The 20,357-nt window shown below is 45.1% G+C and overlaps 1 protein-coding gene across 1 annotated transcript; it reads left to right on the top strand.

The window, feature by feature from the left end:
- The first annotated feature begins 289 nt into the window (after positions 1–289).
- LOC129962054 (pneumococcal serine-rich repeat protein-like) lies at positions 290–11,457 on the top strand. Its single transcript, XM_056075767.1, has one exon. The coding sequence runs from the start codon at positions 316–318 to the stop codon at positions 11,431–11,433; it is 11,118 nt and encodes a 3,705-aa protein (XP_055931742.1). The 5' UTR covers positions 290–315; the 3' UTR covers positions 11,434–11,457.
- The last annotated feature ends 8,900 nt before the right edge of the window (positions 11,458–20,357 follow it).

Here is a 20,357-nt window from a genome sequence, read left to right as displayed (position 1 = left end):
CATTTATTTTCTGTTTGAGGAAATTCACTATAATAACAAGAAACTTTATGGCATGATTAAAATAAAAGAGCTATTAGAATAGTCCATAAAAGCAAGGAAGTGACAATCGATTGAAACCTGAGTAAATAAGATGAAACACAAATTTCACAAGCAACAGTTGCAATAACATCTTTTACAAAAGATTCTTTTCAAAACAGGTGTAAAGCAATATTCAAGAACAGGTGGAGCATCTTTGCCAATGGTCACAAAATCAGTATAAAAGCCGACGAAGAAGAGAGGAAAGTCACAGTGAGGAACCCTTTCAATCAAGCAACTATGATGTGGTTCACTACAGTAGCGTTCCTCTTATGCCTTTTAGGAGCAGTGTCGTCACAATCAGTTGCAGTTACAGCCGTTCCCTCAGTCTTCAGCAATCCAAATTTGGCCAGCGGCTTCCTTCAGTGTCTCACATTTGGAATCGGAAATTCTCCCGCATTTCCTACTCAAGAACAACAAGACTTGGATGCCCTTGCCCAGGTGATACTCAATGCCGTTTCAAGCAACACTGGCGCCACAGCATCGGCCAGAGCCCAGGCTTTAAGTACAGCACTTGCATCTTCTCTGACAGATCTGCTCATTGCAGAGTCGGCAAAAAGCAATTACAGCAATCAGCTGTCTGAACTAACAGGAATCCTCTCCGACTGTTTTATCCAAACTACTGGATCGGACAATCCAGCATTTGTGTCCAGAATTCAATCTCTCATTTCAGTGCTTTCCCAGAATGCAGATGTAAATATAATTTCCTCAGCAGGGATACCTTCAGTGTCAGGAAGAAGTGGAGCTAGTGGAGGATTCTCTAACGCCGCAAGCCAGTCCGCAAGCAGCGCTGCCTCGCAAGCAAGTGCCTCTTCATTCGCACAAGCATCCTCTGCTTCCCTTGCAGCCTCAAGTTCTTTCTCCAGTGCCTTCTCTTCGGCCAATTCCCTCTCAGCTCTCGGCAACGTTGCTTATCAATTAGGCTTCAACGTAGCTAACACTCTCGGTATCGGCAACGCTCCAGGCCTCGGTGCTGCCTTATCTCAAGCTGTCTCTTCAGTCGGCGTTGGAGCCAGTTCCAGCACGTACGCTAATGTCGTTTCCAATGCAGTTGGACAATTCTTAGCCGGTCAGGGCGTTTTGAACGCGGCCAATGCAGGTTCCCTTGCCTCCTCCTTTGCCAGTGCTCTCTCAGCATCCGCAGCATCCGTCGCATCCTCTGCAGCTGCGCAATCAGCATCCCAGAGTCAAGCAGCGGCCTCGGCATTCAGTCGAGCGGCGTCGCAGAGCGCCAGCCAGAGTGCTGCCCGATCAGGTGCACAGAGCTCTTCCACCACCACCACCACATCCGCCTCCGGAAGTCAAGCCGCAAGCCAGTCCGCAAGCAGCGCTGCCTCGCAAGCAAGTGCCTCTTCATTCGCACAAGCATCCTCTGCTTCCCTTGCAGCCTCAAGTTCTTTCTCCAGTGCCTTCTCTTCGGCCAATTCCCTCTCAGCTCTCGGCAACGTTGCTTATCAATTAGGCTTCAACGTAGCTAACACTCTCGGTATCGGCAACGCTCCAGGCCTCGGTGCTGCCTTATCTCAAGCTGTCTCTTCAGTCGGCGTTGGAGCCAGTTCCAGCACGTACGCTAATGTCGTTTCCAATGCAGTTGGACAATTCTTAGCCGGTCAGGGCGTTTTGAACGCGGCCAATGCAGGTTCCCTTGCCTCCTCCTTTGCCAGTGCTCTCTCAGCATCCGCAGCATCCGTCGCATCCTCTGCAGCTGCGCAATCAGCATCCCAGAGTCAAGCAGCGGCCTCGGCATTCAGTCGAGCGGCGTCGCAGAGCGCCAGCCAGAGTGCTGCCCGATCAGGTGCACAGAGCTCTTCCACCACCACCACCACATCCGCCTCCGGAAGTCAAGCCGCAAGCCAGTCCGCAAGCAGCGCTGCCTCGCAAGCAAGTGCCTCTTCATTCGCACAAGCATCCTCTGCTTCCCTTGCAGCCTCAAGTTCTTTCTCCAGTGCCTTCTCTTCGGCCAATTCCCTCTCAGCTCTCGGCAACGTTGCTTATCAATTAGGCTTCAACGTAGCTAACACTCTCGGTATCGGCAACGCTCCAGGCCTCGGTGCTGCCTTATCTCAAGCTGTCTCTTCAGTCGGCGTTGGAGCCAGTTCCAGCACGTACGCTAATGTCGTTTCCAATGCAGTTGGACAATTCTTAGCCGGTCAGGGCGTTTTGAACGCGGCCAATGCAGGTTCCCTTGCCTCCTCCTTTGCCAGTGCTCTCTCAGCATCCGCAGCATCCGTCGCATCCTCTGCAGCTGCGCAATCAGCATCCCAGAGTCAAGCAGCGGCCTCGGCATTCAGTCGAGCGGCGTCGCAGAGCGCCAGCCAGAGTGCTGCCCGATCAGGTGCACAGAGCTCTTCCACCACCACCACCACATCCGCCTCCGGAAGTCAAGCCGCAAGCCAGTCCGCAAGCAGCGCTGCCTCGCAAGCAAGTGCCTCTTCATTCGCACAAGCATCCTCTGCTTCCCTTGCAGCCTCAAGTTCTTTCTCCAGTGCCTTCTCTTCGGCCAATTCCCTCTCAGCTCTCGGCAACGTTGCTTATCAATTAGGCTTCAACGTAGCTAACACTCTCGGTATCGGCAACGCTCCAGGCCTCGGTGCTGCCTTATCTCAAGCTGTCTCTTCAGTCGGCGTTGGAGCCAGTTCCAGCACGTACGCTAATGTCGTTTCCAATGCAGTTGGACAATTCTTAGCCGGTCAGGGCGTTTTGAACGCGGCCAATGCAGGTTCCCTTGCCTCCTCCTTTGCCAGTGCTCTCTCAGCATCCGCAGCATCCGTCGCATCCTCTGCAGCTGCGCAATCAGCATCCCAGAGTCAAGCAGCGGCCTCGGCATTCAGTCGAGCGGCGTCGCAGAGCGCCAGCCAGAGTGCTGCCCGATCAGGTGCACAGAGCTCTTCCACCACCACCACCACATCCGCCTCCGGAAGTCAAGCCGCAAGCCAGTCCGCAAGCAGCGCTGCCTCGCAAGCAAGTGCCTCTTCATTCGCACAAGCATCCTCTGCTTCCCTTGCAGCCTCAAGTTCTTTCTCCAGTGCCTTCTCTTCGGCCAATTCCCTCTCAGCTCTCGGCAACGTTGCTTATCAATTAGGCTTCAACGTAGCTAACACTCTCGGTATCGGCAACGCTCCAGGCCTCGGTGCTGCCTTATCTCAAGCTGTCTCTTCAGTCGGCGTTGGAGCCAGTTCCAGCACGTACGCTAATGTCGTTTCCAATGCAGTTGGACAATTCTTAGCCGGTCAGGGCGTTTTGAACGCGGCCAATGCAGGTTCCCTTGCCTCCTCCTTTGCCAGTGCTCTCTCAGCATCCGCAGCATCCGTCGCATCCTCTGCAGCTGCGCAATCAGCATCCCAGAGTCAAGCAGCGGCCTCGGCATTCAGTCGAGCGGCGTCGCAGAGCGCCAGCCAGAGTGCTGCCCGATCAGGGGCACAGAGCTCTTCCACCACCACCACCACATCCGCCTCCGGAAGTCAAGCCGCAAGCCAGTCCGCAAGCAGCGCTGCCTCGCAAGCAAGTGCCTCTTCATTCGCACAAGCATCCTCTGCTTCCCTTGCAGCCTCAAGTTCTTTCTCCAGTGCCTTCTCTTCGGCCAATTCCCTCTCAGCTCTCGGCAACGTTGCTTATCAATTAGGCTTCAACGTAGCTAACACTCTCGGTATCGGCAACGCTCCAGGCCTCGGTGCTGCCTTATCTCAAGCTGTCTCTTCAGTCGGCGTTGGAGCCAGTTCCAGCACGTACGCTAATGTCGTTTCCAATGCAGTTGGACAATTCTTAGCCGGTCAGGGCGTTTTGAACGCGGCCAATGCAGGTTCCCTTGCCTCCTCCTTTGCCAGTGCTCTCTCAGCATCCGCAGCATCCGTCGCATCCTCTGCAGCTGCGCAATCAGCATCCCAGAGTCAAGCAGCGGCCTCGGCATTCAGTCGAGCGGCGTCGCAGAGCGCCAGCCAGAGTGCTGCCCGATCAGGTGCACAGAGCTCTTCCACCACCACCACCACATCCGCCTCCGGAAGTCAAGCCGCAAGCCAGTCCGCAAGCAGCGCTGCCTCGCAAGCAAGTGCCTCTTCATTCGCACAAGCATCCTCTGCTTCCCTTGCAGCCTCAAGTTCTTTCTCCAGTGCCTTCTCTTCGGCCAATTCCCTCTCAGCTCTCGGCAACGTTGCTTATCAATTAGGCTTCAACGTAGCTAACACTCTCGGTATCGGCAACGCTCCAGGCCTCGGTGCTGCCTTATCTCAAGCTGTCTCTTCAGTCGGCGTTGGAGCCAGTTCCAGCACGTACGCTAATGTCGTTTCCAATGCAGTTGGACAATTCTTAGCCGGTCAGGGCGTTTTGAACGCGGCCAATGCAGGTTCCCTTGCCTCCTCCTTTGCCAGTGCTCTCTCAGCATCCGCAGCATCCGTCGCATCCTCTGCAGCTGCGCAATCAGCATCCCAGAGTCAAGCAGCGGCCTCGGCATTCAGTCGAGCGGCGTCGCAGAGCGCCAGCCAGAGTGCTGCCCGATCAGGTGCACAGAGCTCTTCCACCACCACCACCACATCCGCCTCCGGAAGTCAAGCCGCAAGCCAGTCCGCAAGCAGCGCTGCCTCGCAAGCAAGTGCCTCTTCATTCGCACAAGCATCCTCTGCTTCCCTTGCAGCCTCAAGTTCTTTCTCCAGTGCCTTCTCTTCGGCCAATTCCCTCTCAGCTCTCGGCAACGTTGCTTATCAATTAGGCTTCAACGTAGCTAACACTCTCGGTATCGGCAACGCTCCAGGCCTCGGTGCTGCCTTATCTCAAGCTGTCTCTTCAGTCGGCGTTGGAGCCAGTTCCAGCACGTACGCTAATGTCGTTTCCAATGCAGTTGGACAATTCTTAGCCGGTCAGGGCGTTTTGAACGCGGCCAATGCAGGTTCCCTTGCCTCCTCCTTTGCCAGTGCTCTCTCAGCATCCGCAGCATCCGTCGCATCCTCTGCAGCTGCGCAATCAGCATCCCAGAGTCAAGCAGCGGCCTCGGCATTCAGTCGAGCGGCGTCGCAGAGCGCCAGCCAGAGTGCTGCCCGATCAGGGGCACAGAGCTCTTCCACCACCACCACCACATCCGCCTCCGGAAGTCAAGCCGCAAGCCAGTCCGCAAGCAGCGCTGCCTCGCAAGCAAGTGCCTCTTCATTCGCACAAGCATCCTCTGCTTCCCTTGCAGCCTCAAGTTCTTTCTCCAGTGCCTTCTCTTCGGCCAATTCCCTCTCAGCTCTCGGCAACGTTGCTTATCAATTAGGCTTCAACGTAGCTAACACTCTCGGTATCGGCAACGCTCCAGGCCTCGGTGCTGCCTTATCTCAAGCTGTCTCTTCAGTCGGCGTTGGAGCCAGTTCCAGCACGTACGCTAATGTCGTTTCCAATGCAGTTGGACAATTCTTAGCCGGTCAGGGCGTTTTGAACGCGGCCAATGCAGGTTCCCTTGCCTCCTCCTTTGCCAGTGCTCTCTCAGCATCCGCAGCATCCGTCGCATCCTCTGCAGCTGCGCAATCAGCATCCCAGAGTCAAGCAGCGGCCTCGGCATTCAGTCGAGCGGCGTCGCAGAGCGCCAGCCAGAGTGCTGCCCGATCAGGTGCACAGAGCTCTTCCACCACCACCACCACATCCGCCTCCGGAAGTCAAGCCGCAAGCCAGTCCGCAAGCAGCGCTGCCTCGCAAGCAAGTGCCTCTTCATTCGCACAAGCATCCTCTGCTTCCCTTGCAGCCTCAAGTTCTTTCTCCAGTGCCTTCTCTTCGGCCAATTCCCTCTCAGCTCTCGGCAACGTTGCTTATCAATTAGGCTTCAACGTAGCTAACACTCTCGGTATCGGCAACGCTCCAGGCCTCGGTGCTGCCTTATCTCAAGCTGTCTCTTCAGTCGGCGTTGGAGCCAGTTCCAGCACGTACGCTAATGTCGTTTCCAATGCAGTTGGACAATTCTTAGCCGGTCAGGGCGTTTTGAACGCGGCCAATGCAGGTTCCCTTGCCTCCTCCTTTGCCAGTGCTCTCTCAGCATCCGCAGCATCCGTCGCATCCTCTGCAGCTGCGCAATCAGCATCCCAGAGTCAAGCAGCGGCCTCGGCATTCAGTCGAGCGGCGTCGCAGAGCGCCAGCCAGAGTGCTGCCCGATCAGGTGCACAGAGCTCTTCCACCACCACCACCACATCCGCCTCCGGAAGTCAAGCCGCAAGCCAGTCCGCAAGCAGCGCTGCCTCGCAAGCAAGTGCCTCTTCATTCGCACAAGCATCCTCTGCTTCCCTTGCAGCCTCAAGTTCTTTCTCCAGTGCCTTCTCTTCGGCCAATTCCCTCTCAGCTCTCGGCAACGTTGCTTATCAATTAGGCTTCAACGTAGCTAACACTCTCGGTATCGGCAACGCTCCAGGCCTCGGTGCTGCCTTATCTCAAGCTGTCTCTTCAGTCGGCGTTGGAGCCAGTTCCAGCACGTACGCTAATGTCGTTTCCAATGCAGTTGGACAATTCTTAGCCGGTCAGGGCGTTTTGAACGCGGCCAATGCAGGTTCCCTTGCCTCCTCCTTTGCCAGTGCTCTCTCAGCATCCGCAGCATCCGTCGCATCCTCTGCAGCTGCGCAATCAGCATCCCAGAGTCAAGCAGCGGCCTCGGCATTCAGTCGAGCGGCGTCGCAGAGCGCCAGCCAGAGTGCTGCCCGATCAGGTGCACAGAGCTCTTCCACCACCACCACCACATCCGCCTCCGGAAGTCAAGCCGCAAGCCAGTCCGCAAGCAGCGCTGCCTCGCAAGCAAGTGCCTCTTCATTCGCACAAGCATCCTCTGCTTCCCTTGCAGCCTCAAGTTCTTTCTCCAGTGCCTTCTCTTCGGCCAATTCCCTCTCAGCTCTCGGCAACGTTGCTTATCAATTAGGCTTCAACGTAGCTAACACTCTCGGTATCGGCAACGCTCCAGGCCTCGGTGCTGCCTTATCTCAAGCTGTCTCTTCAGTCGGCGTTGGAGCCAGTTCCAGCACGTACGCTAATGTCGTTTCCAATGCAGTTGGACAATTCTTAGCCGGCCAGGGCGTTTTGAACGCGGCCAATGCAGGTTCCCTTGCCTCCTCCTTTGCCAGTGCTCTCTCAACATCCGCAGCATCCGTCGCATCCTCTGCAGCTGCGCAATCAGCATCCCAGAGTCAAGCAGCGGCCTCGGCATTCAGTCGAGCGGCGTCGCAGAGCGCCAGCCAGAGTGCTGCCCGATCAGGGGCACAGAGCTCTTCCACCACCACCACCACATCCGCCTCCGGAAGTCAAGCCGCAAGCCAGTCCGCAAGCAGCGCTGCCTCGCAAGCAAGTGCCTCTTCATTCGCACAAGCATCCTCTGCTTCCCTTGCAGCCTCAAGTTCTTTCTCCAGTGCCTTCTCTTCGGCCAATTCCCTCTCAGCTCTCGGCAACGTTGCTTATCAATTAGGCTTCAACGTAGCTAACACTCTCGGTATCGGCAACGCTCCAGGCCTCGGTGCTGCCTTATCTCAAGCTGTCTCTTCAGTCGGCGTTGGAGCCAGTTCCAGCACGTACGCTAATGTCGTTTCCAATGCAGTTGGACAATTCTTAGCCGGTCAGGGCGTTTTGAACGCGGCCAATGCAGGTTCCCTTGCCTCCTCCTTTGCCAGTGCTCTCTCAGCATCCGCAGCATCCGTCGCATCCTCTGCAGCTGCGCAATCAGCATCCCAGAGTCAAGCAGCGGCCTCGGCATTCAGTCGAGCGGCGTCGCAGAGCGCCAGCCAGAGTGCTGCCCGATCAGGTGCACAGAGCTCTTCCACCACCACCACCACATCCGCCTCCGGAAGTCAAGCCGCAAGCCAGTCCGCAAGCAGCGCTGCCTCGCAAGCAAGTGCCTCTTCATTCGCACAAGCATCCTCTGCTTCCCTTGCAGCCTCAAGTTCTTTCTCCAGTGCCTTCTCTTCGGCCAATTCCCTCTCAGCTCTCGGCAACGTTGCTTATCAATTAGGCTTCAACGTAGCTAACACTCTCGGTATCGGCAACGCTCCAGGCCTCGGTGCTGCCTTATCTCAAGCTGTCTCTTCAGTCGGCGTTGGAGCCAGTTCCAGCACGTACGCTAATGTCGTTTCCAATGCAGTTGGACAATTCTTAGCCGGTCAGGGCGTTTTGAACGCGGCCAATGCAGGTTCCCTTGCCTCCTCCTTTGCCAGTGCTCTCTCAGCATCCGCAGCATCCGTCGCATCCTCTGCAGCTGCGCAATCAGCATCCCAGAGTCAAGCAGCGGCCTCGGCATTCAGTCGAGCGGCGTCGCAGAGCGCCAGCCAGAGTGCTGCCCGATCAGGTGCACAGAGCTCTTCCACCACCACCACCACATCCGCCTCCGGAAGTCAAGCCGCAAGCCAGTCCGCAAGCAGCGCTGCCTCGCAAGCAAGTGCCTCTTCATTCGCACAAGCATCCTCTGCTTCCCTTGCAGCCTCAAGTTCTTTCTCCAGTGCCTTCTCTTCGGCCAATTCCCTCTCAGCTCTCGGCAACGTTGCTTATCAATTAGGCTTCAACGTAGCTAACACTCTCGGTATCGGCAACGCTCCAGGCCTCGGTGCTGCCTTATCTCAAGCTGTCTCTTCAGTCGGCGTTGGAGCCAGTTCCAGCACGTACGCTAATGTCGTTTCCAATGCAGTTGGACAATTCTTAGCCGGTCAGGGCGTTTTGAACGCGGCCAATGCAGGTTCCCTTGCCTCCTCCTTTGCCAGTGCTCTCTCAGCATCCGCAGCATCCGTCGCATCCTCTGCAGCTGCGCAATCAGCATCCCAGAGTCAAGCAGCGGCCTCGGCATTCAGTCGAGCGGCGTCGCAGAGCGCCAGCCAGAGTGCTGCCCGATCAGGGGCACAGAGCTCTTCCACCACCACCACCACATCCGCCTCCGGAAGTCAAGCCGCAAGCCAGTCCGCAAGCAGCGCTGCCTCGCAAGCAAGTGCCTCTTCATTCGCACAAGCATCCTCTGCTTCCCTTGCAGCCTCAAGTTCTTTCTCCAGTGCCTTCTCTTCGGCCAATTCCCTCTCAGCTCTCGGCAACGTTGCTTATCAATTAGGCTTCAACGTAGCTAACACTCTCGGTATCGGCAACGCTCCAGGCCTCGGTGCTGCCTTATCTCAAGCTGTCTCTTCAGTCGGCGTTGGAGCCAGTTCCAGCACGTACGCTAATGTCGTTTCCAATGCAGTTGGACAATTCTTAGCCGGTCAGGGCGTTTTGAACGCGGCCAATGCAGGTTCCCTTGCCTCCTCCTTTGCCAGTGCTCTCTCAGCATCCGCAGCATCCGTCGCATCCTCTGCAGCTGCGCAATCAGCATCCCAGAGTCAAGCAGCGGCCTCGGCATTCAGTCGAGCGGCGTCGCAGAGCGCCAGCCAGAGTGCTGCCCGATCAGGTGCACAGAGCTCTTCCACCACCACCACCACATCCGCCTCCGGAAGTCAAGCCGCAAGCCAGTCCGCAAGCAGCGCTGCCTCGCAAGCAAGTGCCTCTTCATTCGCACAAGCATCCTCTGCTTCCCTTGCAGCCTCAAGTTCTTTCTCCAGTGCCTTCTCTTCGGCCAATTCCCTCTCAGCTCTCGGCAACGTTGCTTATCAATTAGGCTTCAACGTAGCTAACACTCTCGGTATCGGCAACGCTCCAGGCCTCGGTGCTGCCTTATCTCAAGCTGTCTCTTCAGTCGGCGTTGGAGCCAGTTCCAGCACGTACGCTAATGTCGTTTCCAATGCAGTTGGACAATTCTTAGCCGGTCAGGGCGTTTTGAACGCGGCCAATGCAGGTTCCCTTGCCTCCTCCTTTGCCAGTGCTCTCTCAGCATCCGCAGCATCCGTCGCATCCTCTGCAGCTGCGCAATCAGCATCCCAGAGTCAAGCAGCGGCCTCGGCATTCAGTCGAGCGGCGTCGCAGAGCGCCAGCCAGAGTGCTGCCCGATCAGGTGCACAGAGCTCTTCCACCACCACCACCACATCCGCCTCCGGAAGTCAAGCCGCAAGCCAGTCCGCAAGCAGCGCTGCCTCGCAAGCAAGTGCCTCTTCATTCGCACAAGCATCCTCTGCTTCCCTTGCAGCCTCAAGTTCTTTCTCCAGTGCCTTCTCTTCGGCCAATTCCCTCTCAGCTCTCGGCAACGTTGCTTATCAATTAGGCTTCAACGTAGCTAACACTCTCGGTATCGGCAACGCTCCAGGCCTCGGTGCTGCCTTATCTCAAGCTGTCTCTTCAGTCGGCGTTGGAGCCAGTTCCAGCACGTACGCTAATGTCGTTTCCAATGCAGTTGGACAATTCTTAGCCGGTCAGGGCGTTTTGAACGCGGCCAATGCAGGTTCCCTTGCCTCCTCCTTTGCCAGTGCTCTCTCAGCATCCGCAGCATCCGTCGCATCCTCTGCAGCTGCGCAATCAGCATCCCAGAGTCAAGCAGCGGCCTCGGCATTCAGTCGAGCGGCGTCGCAGAGCGCCAGCCAGAGTGCTGCCCGATCAGGGGCACAGAGCTCTTCCACCACCACCACCACATCCGCCTCCGGAAGTCAAGCCGCAAGCCAGTCCGCAAGCAGCGCTGCCTCGCAAGCAAGTGCCTCTTCATTCGCACAAGCATCCTCTGCTTCCCTTGCAGCCTCAAGTTCTTTCTCCAGTGCCTTCTCTTCGGCCAATTCCCTCTCAGCTCTCGGCAACGTTGCTTATCAATTAGGCTTCAACGTAGCTAACACTCTCGGTATCGGCAACGCTCCAGGCCTCGGTGCTGCCTTATCTCAAGCTGTCTCTTCAGTCGGCGTTGGAGCCAGTTCCAGCACGTACGCTAATGTCGTTTCCAATGCAGTTGGGCAATTCTTAGCCGGTCAGGGCGTTTTGAACGCGGCCAATGCAGGTTCCCTTGCCTCCTCCTTTGCCAGTGCTCTATCAAATTCCGCTCTTTCAATTGGTAGTCGCGTCAGTTCTCCTTCTTATGGCGCCTTTAGTCCTATTGCAGCTGGTCCCAATTCTATTTCCACTGGCCTTAATGTCGGTGGTGCTTCGGTCGGCGGGCCTTTTGCCACCCTTAGTCAATCGTTGCCCACGAGCCTTCAAACTGCTTTAGCTCCTATTGTTTCTTCTTCAGGCTTAGGCTCCTCTGCTGCCACTGCCAGGGTGAGTAGTTTAGCCAACTCCATTGCTTCTGCGATTTCTTCATCTGGAGGTTCCCTCAGTGTTCCAACCTTCTTGAATCTTCTCTCATCCGTCGGGGCCCAAGTTAGTAGTAGCAGTTCTTTGAGTTCTTCCTCGGAAGTTACAACCCAAGTTTTACTTGAAGCTATTGCGGCGCTCTTGCAAGTTATCAACGGGGCTCAAATAACTTCAGTTAATTTTTCAAATGTTTCGAATGTAAACCGAGCACTTGTAGATTCTCTTGTAGGTTCATTTGCTTAAATTTGAAATAAAGTTTATTGCTAATCGTATAGAGTTTTGTAATTCTTTTTCAGTTTTTTTTTTGTGTGTGAAATTTACTACTTATTCAAATCTCTTTGTTAATTTTTTTTTGTTCGGTTTTTGCTGAGTACAATTTTTGTTTGAGAATTTCTCAATATAAAAATAATAATAAAATTTTGCACATCGCATCATAACAAAGGAAATTCTATAATAAATTTTTGGTATAATTCAATATCTTATATAAAGAAAAATAAATAATTTCTTTTGATGCTTATCGATGGTATTTTCAATATACAGCTAGAAATTCTTAACTCAAAGAAAAATGAAGTTAATGTATATTGCCATATAATATATATGCCGTATAATAATATATTTTATTACGTCAGACTATATCGTGTATTGTATAAAATATAAATATTAAATCAACGAAGAAGAAATTCAATGTGAAATCATGTATTAGTCGGTGTTTTTTTCCTGACCTTATGTCACATTCTTCAGTAAAGAATACAGAAAATGTAAGGACGAATTTTGGTCTTGAAATATTTGCGAGCAAGATCATAAAATTTCTGTAAAATTAAAGTGCAAATTTATACAAATTTTTTGATTAAACCTTCTTGTGCTGTTTCTTAATGAATAGTAAAAAAACCTCAATGGATTATAAAAAGCATTTTCATGGAGAAAGAATGAAGTTTGAATGAATTTTCACGCAGAATTTAGCTCTACGGAACTTCTTTAATATCAGAAATACCGAAGATTCAAAGACGCGAGAGCTTTATACAATAACAAAGGAACCGAAAAAAAGATCGACAATGTTAAAGACTTCACAAACCTGCCGTTTAAATTTCTTAATCCCGAGTGTAAAAGAGGTGCAAAATTTTTAAAATTTGAATCAAACTTTTTAGGTAGCTCAACTTTTTTATTTATATGGAAATAAATCTTATTTAAAAAATTTATTTTATTTATTAGTTCATGAAGAAGTCTTCTCAATTTTTACTACAAACAGAATACGACCATAATAGGATTCGGTTGGATTCTAGATTGGAAGTTAAAAATAAAAGTAATAATAAGGTATATTATTTACGTTTTTTTCTAAAAATTTTTAATGATTACCTATTTTGTTGATTTTGTCTTTTAATTATTTTTTTATCATTATTATTGGATTTTGTATGACAATCCTTTCTTAACCCCGTCCAACGAATATCCTATATTGCGTACTAGAGTTCTAGAAAATCTTGAGTTTAAACTTTTAAATAAATTAAAAAAACACATATTCCGTTCGTTAGTTATCTTCATCAGATCATCTTCCTTTTCAGTAACGCCAGCGGGCTCTTTCGACTTGAGGATACTGGTATCAACTGCGTTTCCTTCAATGGAAGGAGTTAGTTTGATAGCTTTGCGTTACTTCGTACGTTGATATGTTTTACTCGGACAAATCACAGAAATCAATCATCAGATCATATTGGGTTTTCACTCCCTGAAGAATGGCCACTTCTTCGTAAGTAAGACGAAAAAGCTGAGGGTTGATTAGTGACTATTTGATTATCGGTTGCTTCTTTCGCTTCCTTCCAATAAGTTGTCTGTATGCCTAAACGACAAAAATCTCCGAATACCCTTTTTCACTTCCACTTTTCTATTTCCTTATTTGGTTATTCCTTTATATCTCCACGCCAACTTCTTTCACTCTGATTAGAGTATTTTTGCTTTTACCAACTCTGGCGCGAGATTTGTAATCCTGTAAAGGAATATGTTTTCTTACTTGCTTCCCTCTGACACCACGCAAAAAGCCAAAAATTTTTCAAAAAAGAGGAGTTCAAAAGTCTTCAATATAGTGCAAGATAAAGGTAGTCTCAGAATTCTTAAAGAAATTGTCTCAACCACGAATATTGGGAAGAGAATGCCCAGATATAAATTTCCTGCCTCACACGTAAGCAAAGCAGTAAATTTCGCCATTTAAGTTGTTTACAAAACATGATTTCAGAAATATTTTCACAAGAAAAGAATCCTACGTATAAAATATTTTCTTCTTATAATAGCTCTTACTTTGCTTCAAAATTAAAGCAGAAAATATATAATTTTCTTTCAAAAAAGTTAATTTTTGTCAAATCAGCGCTGCAGCGTTTTTTAATATAAAAACATCATTTTTTAACTAAAAGATTACTAAGACATATAAATTCTCCAAAATAAAAATTCATTTGTAAAACATAGATTTAAAATAAAAACTGCTCCTAATTTATAAAATAGCCTGTATATAAAGCGACCTCTTAATTTTTATTGTGAGCCAATAGCTGGTGTTTAAATTTTTAGATATAGGCATATACTTCCAATGCTTTTGAAAAAATGCTTTGAATGAAGTAAAAACCATAATTTATAGTTTTTGAACCAATAAATTTAATACTAAAAGCTAAGACAGCTCATTTTTATACTGTCTGTGAGCCCATATATTAATTCGAATAAAATATCTTTGACATTCTAATATTTTAAACAAAAAAAAAAAAATCACTCATCTGCAACTAAAATTAATCGATTTAAAAAGTTTTGATATCCATGGCATATGATGAATCATCTGCCATCAGCAAATCATCTGCCACCTCAAGCAAGCATCACTTCATTGATTAGCAGATCTGCCGTCTACTGAAATCTTCTAAAATACCTATATTTCATCAATTGGAAATACAGGTGATTATCAAAACAATGGAAACGCCTTAGATTTATAAAGAATCCTTTATATGGTATAGGAACCGCCTTTGGCATGTAATATAGCTTGGATTCGCCTAGGAATCGATTCATGTAAGTGTTGAATAGTGTTTAGAGGAATGTTGTGACATTCTTCCTGAACATACTGTGAAAGTTCTGAGAGAGATGCCTCTGGAGGATATCGATTCCATATTGAACGTTCTAAAATAGACCATAACGGTTCAATTATATTGTGGTCGAGTAACTGTGCGGGCCAAGGCAGATGTTTAACTTTATCCTCGTGTTCATCAAACCATCATTGGATAAGTCTCGCTGCATGCGTAGATGCTTTATCATCCAGGAAAATTCCATCTCTTGCAGAAAACAAATTTTACATCATAGGATGGACCTGGTCAGCTAAAATGTCTCTATATTTCTCCCCAGTGATTCATCCTTTCAGGATTACGATTGGTCCAGCAGAAAACCCCGACATGGCTGCCCATATCATGACAAATCCACCTCCATTCTTGGTAGTTGGAAGGAGACAATCACGGTCATACACTTGTGCAGGTTTCTTCTAAACGTGCGTCTATCCTTTTGTAGGGAAAAGTGGGAAACACGATTTGTCAGACCATATTACATTCTTCCACTTATCAATCGACCTAGTTTTGTGAGTGTGACACCACTGTAGACGACGTTTACCATTAACATCTGTGACAAATGGCTTAGGAATTGCTGCTCTGCCATAAATTTTCTGTTAGTTGCCTTCTAACTGCAATCACTGACACTGGAGAATCCAGATGGGGATTGAGCTCTGCGGTCACTTTTGCTGCAGTTGTTCGCGTTTTAGACATTGCAATCCGCTTCAATACCCGTCGGTCTCTTTCACTGAGCTTCTCTTTCCGCCCACTATTTTGCTTTGCCCAGCTTGTCTTGCCGCGCTGTATGTATACTGTTATGACTTTAGACACCATATCTTTAGAAACGACTAAAAGTTGGGATGTTTCGGTCACACTTGTTCCTGCTAGACGGGTTCCTACCATTTGGCCTCTTTGAAAATTTGAAGGGTCCAACATTTTACGCTTTTGAAAAAAATCTAAGAATTACAGACCTTCAATAAAGCTAACACATATCACCAGAATATATACATTGCTATTTATAAAAAAATTTGGTGGCCATTATTATATTTTAATGCTTACGAAGCGCATTCAAAAATGTCACTTTTATTTTCAGGTGTTTCTATTATTTTGATAACCACCTGTATGTGGTAGTCTCTATTGGTTTAGAAATTAGTAATCGGGACCATGATTTCAGTAGATTGAAAACATCATTTTTTTTCATGTCGTTGCAATATGGAAAAGCTCTCAATTAGTGAAAAATAAAAACAAATTAATAAAATTTATTCATATAAACCTTAAAAATACTAAGAAACTGGCAAAAATACACTATTTTTTTCTATATTTTTTTTAGATTTAAAAGGTTCTTTTTTTGTTTATAATAGAATAAGTTGTTAATTACTCAAATTCTTTGTTATTTTCTTCATAATTTACGGTTGCACAATTCTCACAGAAATATCTGAAATTACATTAGCATTCAATATTTAGTTTTTGATCATTTTCATAATCTTCATGCATCGCACACTGGATGAAGTACAGCAGAGTAATGATGCTTCAGTGTCTAAGAAATGTCAATTTCCTTCTCGTATTTTTAAAGATGAAACAAAGCTGCAAAAGTCATTTGTTAGCTACAAAAAACGACGAAAGTAACAAAACATTTCAGCAGTTGAAGCGTAACATATTTTTTAATTATTATTTTTCTTCTCACCACAGTGTATGTAAAAGTTCTATTTATTATAGAACGTAAGTATTACGATTAATTGCATCATTTATGATTCTGCAAATCAGAAGACTTTAGAAGATGCTTTTTATCCTTCGGATTTTGATGCCTTAGACCCAAATGTTGATTTCAACCCTTACTAAAAAATGCAGTTTGAAGATGTCATTTTTAAATATAGAAAAAAATCAAGATTTCAATGTAGGGATCAACTTTTATTTAGAGAAATTACTATATATTATACAAACAAAAATTCTCTTTAAGAAATAAAAATAGTAAGTTCAACATTATTCTCAAGCAGAGCATATTTCAAGTGATTAAACTTTCTCTGTTATCATATTAAAGCTATTTATCGTACTTTTGGGGAACTTGGAGGAAATGTAAAACTTGAAGCTTTAAAAAATTATTTGTAAGAAGTTACATTTTTAAACAACTCATTCTAAATTAAAACGTTGATGAGAATTGAAAAATGAATGAAAAATATTCTTCTTCTCAGGACTGCTCAAATCTTGAGAAGGCCGAAGATTTCAATAAAATAAAATATAAAGCTTTCATTCATTTTTTTTACTAATTCATAACTTATACACGATATAATGTTAAGAAAATTTTTTTTTCGGTTCATTCTATGCCGACAACCTTGATAAAAGCATAGAAGTGCCCCGCACAGACTGAGATTAGTTGGTTTGCAGGGAAATGGATCACAAATAAGGCATTTTTACAGTTGTCCCCTCTGTATCTCAGGTGAATAAAGAGGCATCTTGTCCGTTATACCTGATGCGCGACGTTTTTCGGCACTTTCGCTTTCGTGATCGGTCAAGCGAAGCGCACCTTCCCTCTCACAAGCTTGCCTTACGAACAACTTTTTTTAATCTTTGATGTATAGAATCTATAAAAGGAGAGATAGATGTTTCTAATTCTTCGAATACAATATGCAGGAACAAAAAAAAAAAAAAAAGAAGTTACGAAACTTAGCATTTCAGGCAATCCAAAAACCATTTTTTAAATATACTTGCGTGTGAAACAGTCACTTGAACCAGGAGGGAGGCATCCGCAAACGTTTCTCGCATACTCTCTAAGAATGGAATTCTTCCTCTCACCCACGATAAAACTGTGGACCGTCGGCAGAGGCAGTGAAGGCCATGAGTGCTCAGATTTTTATTTCCACACATGACAGTTGTGTGTCACGTAAGAAGGAGAAATGTAAAGGGGATCGTTATTTGTGTATTAATTGCATGGTACTGGCGGACAATAATTATGTAACATCGATTAATGGCTTGAATCTTGTATGCGATCTTTGGAAATGAATCGCTGACTTGCGGCTAATACGTAAGAGTTTGAAAATCGCATATGTCACTTGGCTGGTAGATAATAAACCTATTTATGCATTTGATTCTAAATTTAATTCAAATATGCATTTTAGATGCTTAATCTATGTATCAAATTTTATCTTTCTAGCTGTTTACATTTTGTAGTTGTCTTATTCACTTGTACTCGGACAGCCAGACAAATTGATTTTATTCTGAATGGATTTGGTTCAAAATATTGTAGAAAACTACAAAATTATTGTCAGTCCACACACTGAATTTCATACATTCGTCTCAACATGCTTTTCAGTTATTATGTTCACGACAATTGGATATAATTAGAAAAGGAATAACATATTGTGAGGTCGTTCCTGCAAAATCGTACAACTACATCATGGACCATTAGTCAGGAAATAGGCATGTTTGCAACAAGTCCAGTATCCGCTCGTTGGTACGAAGACGTTTCCGGGTGCATGGGCTGTAAGAACGGCGATCATTACTTCGGCTTCCCTTGACAATGCAGAAAAGACAGAGATGGCCACTCTGGTGCACCGAAAGACGAAGCTGGATACAGGAGTGGGCAATGTCGTCCTTCTATACGAGTCCCGGTTCAGCATGCAGTATTTTGATGGTCGTACACGTGTCTGGAAGCTCCGAGGCAACCGCACGTCGCCTGCTTGCATTCGATATTCGCATAGGGGACCGACATCAGGTGTGATGGTTTGGGCAGCCATTGGGTACACGACAAGCATATATCTAGTTCCGATAGACGATAATTTGAACACGGATCGGTACATTTCTGACATCCTTCGTCCAATGATTTTGTCCTATTTTCGACGCCTGCTAAACGCCATCTTCCAACAAGATAATGCAAGACTACATGTTGCACGTCGTGTTCTGGCCTTCCTCGATACATCGGGTATTCTGTTGTTCCTCTGGTCTCCAGATCTATCACTCATTGAAAACATTTGGTCATGGGTTGCTGAGAGATTGGCCCGCCTCCCATCTACAACTAATACGGTTGATGAAGTGCGGCATAGACTTGAAGCAGCATGGAATGAATTAGCAGTTGCTATCATTCAAGACCAAATCCACTCCATGCCTAATCGAGTAAAGGCCGTTTTAGCTGCCAGGGGTGGTAGCTATTTCTACTAATTTCGCTAACCCCCCAAACTTCTCCAAATTTAATCATTTTGTCTTCATGACATATTTTTTACATGCAAAAAATATCATTTTTGTATTTGCTTTCCTTCGTGGTGTTGCAATTTTAATGGTCAGGAGTGTAAAAATTAAAGACGCAAAGAGAAAAGAATTCTTCAAAATAAAAATAATTTTCTGCTTTTTTACATGTATTAATAAAAGTATAATTTTAAAAATCTATCTCATTAAATTTATTTGGATAATGTTTTTGAATAAGCAAAACTGAATACTTTTGTGTTTAATAATTGTTATGTTTGAGTTATTCTTCAAATTCATATCTGCATCCAACGAAGTTTTGCTTTATTTTTAACTATTTTTTCTGCATTTAATGTGTCAATTTAAGATTCCAAAATCGATATCTTGGAATGTTCCTCGCGAGACTGATTCTATTGAAGTGTTCGCCATTCAATTTTTCGTTTTCTTATCTACGTACAGTATGCATAGAGAAAGCACAATATCAACAAAAATTCAGCTTCCAGATTTTGCTGAATATCTTCATGCTCCATACCAAAAAAATTCAGAATTATGCCTGTAAATGTGGTATCACAAAACGCAACAAGCCAGATTGATGAAATCCAGAACGTTACCCCGATATTTAATCCTTATTAAATTTTGTACAAGTACAAAATTTAATAAGTATTATAAAGTATAAATATTAAAGTATTACAAAGTATATAAGTATAAATATGTAGAAGTCTGTTATCTTTCCGTTCCAACGAATTAGAACCGCAAAAATTTGTATATGGTATTTTTAATTAAAAATACTATTCTGTGTCAAATCCTAAAATAAAATAAAAATATTTTTTCCTAAAGAGAAAATATTTTTTTTTCAATCTGAGGCTAGAAATGTTTGATATTTAGCAATATATATATATCTATCTATATCTATATATATATATATATATATATATATATATATATATATATATATATATATATCTATATATATATATATATATCTATATATATATATATATATCTATATATATATATATATATATATATATATATATATATATATATATATATATATATATATATATATATATATATATATATATATATATATATATATATATATATATATATATCTATATCTATATATATATATCTATATATATATATATATATATATATATATATATATATATATATATATATATATATATATATATATATATATATATATATATATATATATATATATATATATATATATATATCTATATATATATATATATATATATCTATCTATCTATATATATATATATATATATATATATATATATATATATATATATATATATATATATATATATATATATATATATATATATATATATATATATATATATATATATAAGTAACCAATCTAAAGTAAGGAATAGTTTGAAAACGAAACTAAAATGAAAACGAAACAAAACAGTTTCGAAATCGCAACTAAAATTTATTACCTATTTAAACTAAAACCAAAAAAGAACTTCATAGTATTTAGAGAGCGCAATTGCAGCTATTTCTAAAACACAGATGAATTGATACAAAAGTATTAGAATCAAGTTAATAGAAAAATCAAAAAATCAAATAAAAATTAAACCAAAAAAATTATAAAAAATATAAAAAAAGAATCCGGCCTGAAGACTTTTTCAAGGGTCACCCTCAGGCAGGGATTCAAAGAAAGGGATTTTTTCTGTGAGGAAATACAGACATTTGTCTAATAATGATTCCTCGTGACCCGAAAATCCCCTGAAATTATGCTCAAGAGATATACCATTTTAACAGAAAGCTGTATTTCCTCACAGAAAAAATCCCTTTCATTTAATTCCTGGCTGAGGGTGACCCTTGAAAAAGTCTTCTGGCCAGATTCTTTTTTCATATTTTTTATAATTTTTTTGGTTTAATTTTTATTTGATTTTT

This window comes from Argiope bruennichi, chromosome 1 (assembly GCF_947563725.1).
Source record: "Argiope bruennichi chromosome 1, qqArgBrue1.1, whole genome shotgun sequence".
Classification (NCBI taxonomy): Eukaryota; Metazoa; Arthropoda; class Arachnida; order Araneae; family Araneidae; genus Argiope; species Argiope bruennichi.
Note: the sequence above shows the minus strand (reverse complement) of the source record. Positions and strands in the feature narration are given on the sequence as shown.